Source organism: Chrysoperla carnea, chromosome 5 (assembly GCF_905475395.1).
Source record: "Chrysoperla carnea chromosome 5, inChrCarn1.1, whole genome shotgun sequence".
NCBI classification, from domain to species: Eukaryota; Metazoa; Arthropoda; class Insecta; order Neuroptera; family Chrysopidae; genus Chrysoperla; species Chrysoperla carnea.
The window spans coordinates 43,797,707-43,809,111 of NC_058341.1; the positions used below are offsets into that span (position 1 = coordinate 43,797,707).

The following is an 11,405-nucleotide window of genomic DNA, read 5'->3' on the forward strand; positions in this document are numbered from 1 at the left end:
ATTATTTGTGAAATTTAATAGAAAAATCGAAGGTGTTATATTTTTAAATGCAATAATTAAAATAACTAAGCTGAAATAAATTATTTTAATTGTAACTTGATGCGTTCGGCAAATTAATAAAGCTAATTATGATAATATTTTAAATATATTTTGAAAATAAGATATTCTAAAAAAAATTATAAGCCGCTAGCATTTTGCAAGTTGGAATCGATTTTTCAATATTGGCATCGGAAACCTTAAATGAGTACATTTATTTATTAATGCTCTTCTGATTTGACCAAACGACCGATCATATTGGTAAATGCAGCTGATCTTTTCAAATTCAATTATAAATCAATAAGTTTTAAGACCTAAATAAATTTTTTCTGAATAATTTATTATAAAATGATAAAAAATAAATCGATATTTTAATTGTACACAATAAGCGCTCATTGGCTGAAATTATAAATTGGAATATTGTTTGTTTCAAAACTTCTGTGATTGGTTGATCAGTATCATATGTGCGAGTGCACCTTTACTACTTTATTATATCATGGTATTGTGACTTCGAGGATAGCTCATAGGAGCTGTATTATTTAGTATAGTCGAAGTATATGCAATAAATTAAAAATTCCACATTGAGTGTACTTTACTCATCGAATACGGCTCCTAGTAGCCTTTATCTCGACGTCACACATCGGAGAACACATACAGATGGAAGTTTTTTTGAAAATTATTCCCAACTTTTAGTTAGTTGTATATTTAATTCAATAAAAATAATTAAATTTTAATTAATGAAATTTATTATAGTAATACCATTCTCATACTGGAAAAGCTTCGCTTTATCGATTTTTTATTGTTGATATATCGATGAGCGATAATGACTTATTTTAAAAATCAATATTTAACTCATTTAGTGATAAAGGATGCTTTTTCTTGCAAAATGAGAAATGAAAAAAGGCGTTGCAAGCTGCTAGAATTATAGGCAGTTGTTTATTGACTGGAAAATCGTCGATGTATCTATATTTTATTCTTGATATGTCGATATTCACTCATTTTTAAATGATAGATACGATAATAATTAACGATACTTTAAAAAAAATCAACCCATTTTTTAGAGATAAAGAGAATAGAAAAAAATACATTCCCACCAGGAAATCGAACCAGGACCTCTTGGGTTCATGCCAAGCACTTTAGCCAGTTCGGCCGTAGGAACAAAAATAATAAGTCAATAACGGTCATTGATATATCTACAATAAAATTTCGATAAATCGATGCTTTTCCAGTAAATAAACAACTACCTATGATTCTAACAGTTTGTAAGGCCTTTTTGCAAAAAGTGAAATGACAAAAGAGGTTGCAAACTGCTAAAATCATAAGCAGTTGATTATTGACTGTATGATTTTGTTCTCAGATTATAATACCTTCTATTTAAATGAACGCAAGATCAACTCTATATTGATGTTTCCATTGTACTACTATTTTTTTATTAATAATATCGACTATTTGGCAACACCGGCTGGTCTACATTAGCATGGATTCAGCAATACTTTATATGATTAAAAAATTGAACACCATTCGAACTAGGCTCGAAATAAATATTCGTACATAAAAATAATTTAAAATGTTAAGTTTAATATAAAAATTTTTTAAAGCAACATTTAAAATAAAATATTTTTTCTAATTGAGTAGTTTGTAATAATGAAAATAATTTTTTAGCTATACAGCAAGTTTGATAAATCATTTTGCATGCTACATCCATGAGTATGACATAGTACATATATATTAAGCAATGTGAATAAACTATTATTATTCGGTATGCTTATACATACATACAAGCAAACATATAATAGTATCTTTCTTATACACATTGTTTAATGTGTATTTACCTCTCTCACACGCATGTATGTAGCATGCGAAATGATTTATTAAACGAATTGTATTGTGAAGGCATTTATAAAAAACAAAACCATAATATATTATTATATTTAATTATGCTAGTCAAAAAAATTAATTTAGAACAAAAAAAAAGTGTATTTAATTATTATAATCGGATATATTAATTATAAATAATTTAGGTCCAGAACCAGACGTAATATTTAACAGTCATTTCAAAACTGGTGGAAATTTGAGAGGCTTTTGTAAAACTCATGCCTAAAAACTTTTTCCTTTATGAAAATTTTCAAAGTCGGGAATTTTTATTTCGGGGTGCCAGGAATATTTTTTAGTTCGACTGCAAGCTTAAAATGAAATAGAAGATATAGAGAACCTTATAGAAGAAAATAATTGGTAGAAAATTTTCCAGACACTTAACAAAGCATCTTTCGCCCAACACACTGAAAATTTCAATTTTTAAGATGTCAAGTCACGGATATCCTGTTCTTTCAAGTGTCGAGCATAATAATTTTTTGATTTTTATTCATTTGTTTTCTTATTAATCTATGAAAAAGAAGTCTACGGCTATAAAAATTATCGTAAATGATAAAGTTGTTAGACATGACCTTTACAACAGCCTCTCAAATTTCAAGTTGTTCTGAATTGACTGTCAAAATCTTCATGGCTCTAGACCTAATTTTAATAAGACTTGGAAAATGCATTTTACAATTGATTTTAGATGTATATTTTTTTTAAAACGATGAATGTGGATATTTTTGTTTTTTTTATTGTAATTTTTTTGTTTAAATATTTATAATTAAGGGTAATTAAATTTAGTGTTAGTTAATTGATTATATTTTATTTAATTAAGTATGTAATATTCAATCATGTATTTTATTTGAATATTTTTTTCATATATTCAGAAATTATCTTTAATAAAAACATGCTGCTTTTAATTAATTTGACTAATTTTATATACTATTTAACCTTTGTTTAAAGTCCAGAATTTGTAACATCACAGCTATATGTGGTGTCGAACAAATTTTCTACTAGATAAGGCGCTGAGTGAATTTGAACTTGCAACAATTACTTTCCAAAATTTTTTGAATGAGTCATTAAAAGGAGTCGTGAAATTCTCAAATCAGAACCCTGAAGAGATCTCAGTAACAATACTCTCCAGGCAGGGTTGGGGTGAGAACTTGGCTAAGCCAAAGACTTTATATTTTATACCGACGAAAATCTAGATTTACGGTTATAATTCCGGCTGTCGGTTCACTGTAGCGCGTATCAAGCTGAAGTATGTGAATGTATAAGAGTAAAAACACTCATGTGCAGCGACATTACTATCTTCAAGGGCAGCGCTAAAATCTTTCAGCTTGGTTTAAACACCGGTACATTCCAGGAAATAGTGAAGCCGACGAGCTTGCTAGAAATGTCACTACACGCCGGACTCAGGCATCCAGGAGGTCCGGATGCGAACTGCAAGCTGCTCATTAAAGGGGATATCGTAAAAAAGGCCAATTTTAGATGGAAGGAGGAACGTACGTGCGGTAATACAAGACATATGGTCTGAGTACAATTGTAAGCGTTGGGAAAATATTATATCTTTTCCAAAGGCTCTATTAGCTAAATTGTTGCGGTATGGATACTGGCAAGGCGGCAGGCACGCTGATAGCCTGTGCCTGACAGTGTATCTCGATTATTGCAGGAGCTATCACAGTGGGAAGAAACGACATCTCACCTTCTCTGTCATTGTTCAGCTGTTGCCATGAGAAGATGTACCCACTTGAGCCAGTAAAATTTTAGTTTGATGTAGAAATCTTTAGTTTTTCGGGCCTGATAACGTTACCAAGTACAAAAAAAATGTTTTTTTATGATCCGATATATGATATTAAATCATGTATTTTAATTATACGATCCTTTAGTCGAAATGTTTGGACAAGCAGATAAATACGAATGATTTTAGCCAAGGGTATCCTGATATGATAATAAAATAAAAAAATGTTAGTTTTTTAGAGTATTTTTTTATTTAACTATAAGAATTAGTTACAATTATAAACTTCATTATGAAGAAATTTACATAAAATTTCTATTAAGCATATATAATAGCTTCGATTATATATAAATCGTTTTATTTTTAAATATTCATAAAAAAGATATAAACGAATAAAAGAAAATTTCATTTACACAAATAACGTAAAATTTTCATGTAAAATATATAATTGGTCAGTTGACTGAATATTTTGATAGATTACAAATTTATCGGCAATACGAGACGTAATAGCTCAATTGAATATTTTTGAACCAAAATATTTCAAAAATGGAATATTTTCTAATAGGTGAAACATAAAAAAACGTTAAATGTTCGAGAAATATTTTTTTTTCGAGATACAAACCCGATCAATCAGGTAAATTGTAAAATTGTTTTAATGAATACAGAAAATTAAGAAACAGTCGACTAACCACTTATATTAAATTGAAATCTCTAAATTTAATGTATCACACTTTAGCATAAAAAATTAACAAACAAGTAATTTTAATAAATATATTTAGCAGTAAAAAAATAGTTAAACTGATAACTGAAATAAATAAAACAAATTATTTCAGTCATCACTAATTATATTACAAAAGTTCATAACATATCAGCGATTAAGAGTGTTAGCATGCAAAATAAGGTTTATGACAGTATCAAATTTTTCACGGTACAAAATCTAAGTCTAAATTTTTGACAATATTTTTAGTATCATGTTACTGATTTTGAGAGGCAGTAAATGGCAGTGCAGTTAATTTTTTGAAATAAGAAATAATATAAAGACGCCAATTACAGAATTATTCGTCTTAATTTTTATAGTTTAAATATTTAAAATTATTTCAAATATATCAAAATTGGCTTTGAACTAATTGGTAATACTGATAGTAAAACGGAACAGAAAAGTGCTTTATTATGGGTAAAACCTAAGATCATAACATGGTCCTTATAAATTTCCTTTAAAATAAAAATAAAAATGATATGAATTTCAAAAATTATACACTCTTAACCGTCGATATTACACATTTATTGTAAATATTACGATCTGTTCCATTGATTGTTGTTTTTTAAAATTACAAATATATTTACTTACAAATTGTTACATTAAATATCCTCACAGAATCCCATACAATTTCCAGGAATATATATGACATTATTTTCTGATTTTAATAAAAGTTTTTCACAACAAGGAAACAAATATACGATTTATAGTGTGTGCAATTTGAAATTAAGTTAACGCCTTTAAAAAATTAGATCAATTACATTTATTTGTTCTAAACTTAAAACTGTTGTTAAGAATAATAAAAACGACATTACTAAATTTACATGACTAAAGTTAAATCATATAGCTAACTCAATATTTTAATTAGCATCACAATTCTATATTTTAAATAGTATCGTTAATTAGTAATTTTTTAAATAACGAAGTAGTCTCTGCCACTATAGATGATAATTATTCGTCATCAGGTCCGTGTGCATGGAGGGAAAGTGTTTGGTGGGTCAAACCCCTTCCAAACGATTGAGAATCTCTCCGTAGGACAATATAGTCCTACAAATGCAGTCATTTATAAAAATAAATTGTCAGAACTCTTCTCCAACGTTTCCTCTTCTTTCAATCAGAATCTTTTTCGTATCATCAGCCAGCTCGATAGCTTTGGCAAGATCCTGGTATTACGTTTGATCTCAGGATAAAATATAAAAATGTCGAAATAGCTTACTAACTAGTCAGCTGTTTCGTTGTGAGTAAAAGGATACTGTACTTCCAACAGAAAACCAGTATCTTGGCAAGGCAATCGAACTGACTGATGCTGCGAAACATATTTTGATTTAAAAAAATGAAAACGCTGAAGAAGAGTTCAGAAAAAATCTTCAAAAGCATGAGCGAAATTCTCGAATGTACAGACTGATTCAATTGATTATTTCCGTATTACAATCTACATACCGTATATCGATTTGTTTCTAACACATTTACAGGATCAATTTTTGAATCAACGCAATATTTTATCAAATTTTGCTTGTCAAAATAAAAAATATTGATGAATACTCTTGCGCTCAACTTTTTGAACCATACTCTTCCATTTTGCACGATGATTCGACGAAGGCATTGTTGAACAGGGTGGTAAAAATTCGCTCGAAACACTTAATATTTGCAATAAACATTTGATTTAAAATGTATACCAAATGCTTCGCGTTTTGGAAGTTTTACCCGTGACAATCAGAGCAAGAAACGTATTGCCGGACAGGACGTCAAAAAATTATTCGAAACATTCGATATTTTTCTGTGATAACAGCGACAAATGAACGCTCCATTCAACTTTGTGTATTCTCAAAACATACCATATATCGATAATGTTTGAAGATCAGCTAAACGGTTTAGCCTCGCTCAATATACATCGCGGTGTAAAGATGCGCACATGGTTTGGGAATGGTTGAAAAATAGTGACTGAATATCACGTTTTGACATAATAAAATGTTTTCATACTCGAAAAAGTTTGAACACCATCTCCCCCCCCCCTTGGATGATTCTTGCGCACAGGCCTGTTCGTCGATAATATTCAAATTCAGATACCCTTCGAAATAAATGCTCATAATATGCACACTTTAAAAATTTTTATAATAATAGGCATTTTTAGCCTGTATTGTAATACATTTAGTGTAGAAAATACATTTTTTAAAGGTAGTGTAAGTAAATTGTACACTGTTCATAAATACATTAAGAAAGGTGTAGCAAAGTGCAGTTAAAAAGAAATTCTGATGATTGATGAAGTTTATCTAATTATTTTTGAGCCCGCTTTTGGATCGTATCTGAATTTGGATTTCAACAGGTCCGATATTTAAAAAATCTTAACAACATTTTTAAGTTTCGCATAAAGGCAAGATTAAATAACTTCAAAAATTTATTATTTTTTAAAAATTGTTTAAATAGTTAAGTAATTTTTAAGTTTAGACGATTAGATTAATTATCTTTTGCTGTACACTTTTTGTTTTAGAGTTTATTTTATTATCAAAGATATTTGGTTCTGATCTTGAATCGAACAACTTTTTTATAAGAATTAATATTTTTTTTAGTTTAAATTCGGTTTCGTATTTAATCTAGGACTAAAATGAAGCAGCGGTAATAAAAGTCATCATGCTCTGATTCGCTGCGTATTTAATATATCAAATTGATTTTATTGCAGAACCTTCGAAGTACAATTAATTAAATTTTAGTATTAATTGTGCGTTTAAAATAAAGAAATCAATCATTTTAGTTAATGAATTCTTTAAAACAGATGTTCAGTTCAAGATTAGTTGATTCGTTATCAATAATTCATGCACACATTTATTTTATAGATCCATTTCCATATCATTAGGAGCACTTGCTTCATCGTCATCGTCTGAATCGTCGGATGAATTTTTCTGATTTAAATTTACACTTGATGTATTATTATTATCGACACAGGTATTTCCACTACTCGTTGAAGGCATACTATTGGCGTACGATGAAAATGGTGGTATTAATCCAGCTTTTTCTGGTGGTTGCCATAACATAACTGCCATACATGGTCGCTCCAATCTAGAATAATTATTATTTGTAGTATTTTCGACAATTTGAGTCATTTGACTATTTATTGTTGAACTGTAATTTTAAATATAATCTTGTGAATAATTTATTCATTATAAATAAATTAACCATCAAGAATATAAACCGTTTTTTTGGCTTTTTTTAAATTGGCTTACTATACCGAGAATAAAGGGTAATCATGTACACATAGAGTAATTGTGGTAGGCTACACTTGGCATTTTGAAACAATTCACAAATCCGTTAGTCAAATAAGCGAATCAGAGCAAAAGTTATTTATTGCATGCGCAATTAAAGACAGAAATAAACAGTCAACGGCTATGATTAAATATGTTGGAAAAAATTATCATGCGAGCTCGACAAGTTACTCAGCTGCAAATATCATTGCTCGGCATAGTAAACCTTTTCAAGGGGGGAGTTTTGGAGGAAGCCTGGTTTGCATGCCTGCACTCATTTTTTGATGATTTCGATAATAAAGATAAGATAATTCAGCGTGATAATTCAAATACAATACATTGACATGAACTCCGCTCCTTTTATATTATTATGTCTTGACGAAAGCACTGACGTTACTAAATCTGTACGTTTAGCTATTTTTACTCGATATCGCGTAGGAAACATGATGAAAGAAGAATTAATTGCGAATCTCAATAATCACGAAGTCAAAATTATTTGAAAACACCACACGTCTATGGTCTGATTAATTATTTCTTTAGAAAAAATGCCACGTCGATATATAAAGATTCACCCCTGAACTTCGATCGGGTTAAAATTGAGACTTATAAGTAGTTATCAATTTTACCTATTGCTAAAAAACACATACATTCAGTTCATTTGACAATTTTAGTAGTTTCTAGGATTACAGCAAAAATAACTCCAAGATATCGCTTTCTACATAATATTTCTGAAGATTTCGAGCGATTTTATCTCTAATATCGAAAAGAGCAAACGAACTATAAGAGTGAACAAGTTCAACACAAATGAACGAACTAATATGAGCGATCTCACAGGTGAACTATAATATCCAAGACTAGTGATATCTGTATTTAGAGGTTCTATGAAGTATACCCTAGACTTTTATTAATACTTACCTTTTCATTAATGCTGACGGAATAATACTTTCAGTTTGAAGTCGACGCATTTCTTCACACATAACTAAACGTTTTTCACGTTCGGCCGGCGGTTCTTGATTTGAATCTGGTTCAATGGTTATAGGTGTTTCGCTACTTATATGTAATTTACTCATATGGGCAGCCATTCGTTCTTCGGTGATGTGTTGTTTCGCTGGGCTGGAAACATTTAAATCAAAGCTGATATTTGAAAATCAAATTCATAAAAATTTTTCTTCTTTTATAATTTTTCCAATATTGATACAATGAAGTTGTAAAGACCCGATCCGATCTGTACTGGGGCAATGAATTTTTAATGAAATTTAGTATCCTCTACTGAAATTTTAAACGGTAAAGATATTCGGACACTATCGAGTATGTAACGGCTATCTAACGTTAATGCTATCTTTGGTGATCTTCCTTAAAAAAACTTCTAGAAAGTCACGTAAAAACCCATATTAAAACATTTTTTACGTAGATTACGAATCCATTATCGTAGCCGTTGAAAAATTAATAGTTTTTCTCTGTGATTGCGTTCATTCACTGATCCACGGGTTGGTCATACCTTTAATGGGTTTGAATTAGCATGTATCTACGGTCTGTTTGGTTAAACCTGTGATTGTCAAAAAACTTAGATAATATTATGTTCACGCTAAGAATAATAATAATAATAATTAAGCCTATTAACTATTGAGCCCACTGCAGGACAAAGGCCTCCCCCAAATCCCTCCACTTGTTACGATCAGTGGCGAGTCTTTTCCACATTCCTCCTGAGTAGCTCACAAGACTATCCCTCCATCGTTCCATCGTCTTATCTGGCGTCCCTTCCTTCTTTTGTAATTGTAACGCTAATATTATGTTCACGCTAATAATCTACTCCAAATTATCTTAACGTGAAGCACGTGCTAAACACACGATAATCTCGGAATAACCTAACCAAAATTAAGTCTCAATACAATGTTATGGTGTACTAAAAATTGCAAATATACCAAAATAGAATTTTCGTTGACAGAAAAAAAATCTTTTATAGAGAATAAGCAAATTTTAAAACAGTCTTATTTGAGGTGATTACTCCAGCACGAATCTTATCGGGTCGAAATATTTATTTAATTTATCTATTCTTTAACACTTTATTATATCTACAGAAATTAGCTTCCTTGCAGCCTTTTTCGTGGGCAATAGTGCTTTTATTACATTTTAAGTGTAAATACTTAGCACTTAATTTCAGAAAACTGCAAAAATTATAGTTAGATTCGACAATGTGAAAATTTTAACCCTTATTTCAAAATTCATTTCGGTCCATAGTATTCATTATCTAACAAACGCTAACTGTGGAAATTAGATAACTCACATATACAATTTGTTAAACAACTTCACATGAAACATTTTCGAAATTTCAAACTAAAAACCAATAATACTTACGCCAAGTTACTAATTTCCGATTTTCTTTTACAATGAATACCACTAAATTGTGATTGATGTCCTATAAATGGTTTTCGTTTATCAATAGCTACGGTATTCGATGTTGACTCGAATTGTTGTGGGATTGCCTGTTGATTTGTTGATACATCTGAATGAAAATTTTGTTGGGGCTGTGTAATGGGCATCTGTTGAAAGAAATTTGGTGATCCAAATTGCATCACTTGTGAATATTGTGATGGATTTTGTGCCCATGGCATTTGTTGTGGTGTTACTTGACTCCATTCAATTGGTTTATACGTCGAATTACCAAATACAGATTGTCTTTGATTTGATGTAACATGTTCTGTATCATTATTCACTAAATTAAAATTCATGATTGTATTATGATTTAAATTATAATTTGAACTTGAAATATTCATTTTTTCATCACAATATAATTAATTGTTTTCACTTTTTGTTCACAATGTAAATAATCAAAGTAATTTACTTTTCACAAACACTGACAACATGAGTTTTGAAGACAGCAGACAAGGATACAATGACTGACTAGAAAAAGAATACCCTACTTATTTCATAAATTTGTATTACAATCAGTATCACTGGTACTTTCCAGAAGATTCTTGTATGTATAAGAGAAAGATCAATCGATACTCCAAACACGATTTTTATATGTTAAGAAAGAATAGATATATAAACATATGTAATTTTTCCACTTATCATAGAGTTATTAGGACAAAAAATAAATAGAACTTATTAGTCAATTTGGTTATTTTTTATTTATTAAATTCAACATAATTTTTTATTTTAATGTTTCTCATGCATAATTCAATATCTTATGTATATTTTTTACATAAAAAATTACTAAATATAAAAGAAACTTGAGTATATTTATTAATGCCTACTAACTGATACTGGACTTTATATTAGGATTACAAAAATCTAGTTCATTTTACGATTGAGCAACAAGTTTCTGACATATTGACTGAAATTACTTCGAACTTTCGCTCTTCGTATATTATTTTAGTTGATATTTTAGAAATTACTTTAGATAAATGAAAACAAATAATTGAGTTAATTGTTGAAATACCCTATATAGAAAGAGTTGAATGCCAGTGCTTGCATTATTTTTAATAGATTAGAAATATTTAAAAAACCAACACAATTATGACGGCCTTTCAGCCACCATTTGTTTTTATTTTTGAAAGTATTTTCTAGTATTTTTTTTCGTTTTTCGAAAATCTTTCACAATACCTCATTTTGAAGCTATCTGCAAATTTTCAATTACCTATCTTTTATAGTTTTGGAGAAAATGGACACCATAGTTTTATCCTAATTGGCGCCCTCGCGGATAAACACTGATGTTTACAAAAAAATGTTTCAAACAAAAGTTGTTTATTTTCTTATAAGGAATATTTTTTACAAAAAAAAT

The 11,405-nt window shown here is 29.5% G+C and overlaps 1 protein-coding gene across 1 annotated transcript; it reads right to left on the reverse strand.

Moving 5' to 3' along the window:
• Window positions 1-6,476: 6,476 nt before the first annotated feature.
• Window positions 6,477-10,488, reverse strand: LOC123301797 (cell wall transcription factor ACE2-like). Its single transcript, XM_044884695.1, has 3 exons — window positions 9,977-10,488; window positions 8,537-8,734; window positions 6,477-7,439 (listed from the first exon to the last, which is right to left on the reverse strand). The coding sequence occupies exons 1-3, from the start codon at window positions 10,393-10,395 to the stop codon at window positions 7,211-7,213; spliced, it is 846 nt and encodes a 281-aa protein (XP_044740630.1). The 5' UTR covers window positions 10,396-10,488; the 3' UTR covers window positions 6,477-7,210.
• Between the last annotated feature and the right edge of the window lie 917 nt (window positions 10,489-11,405).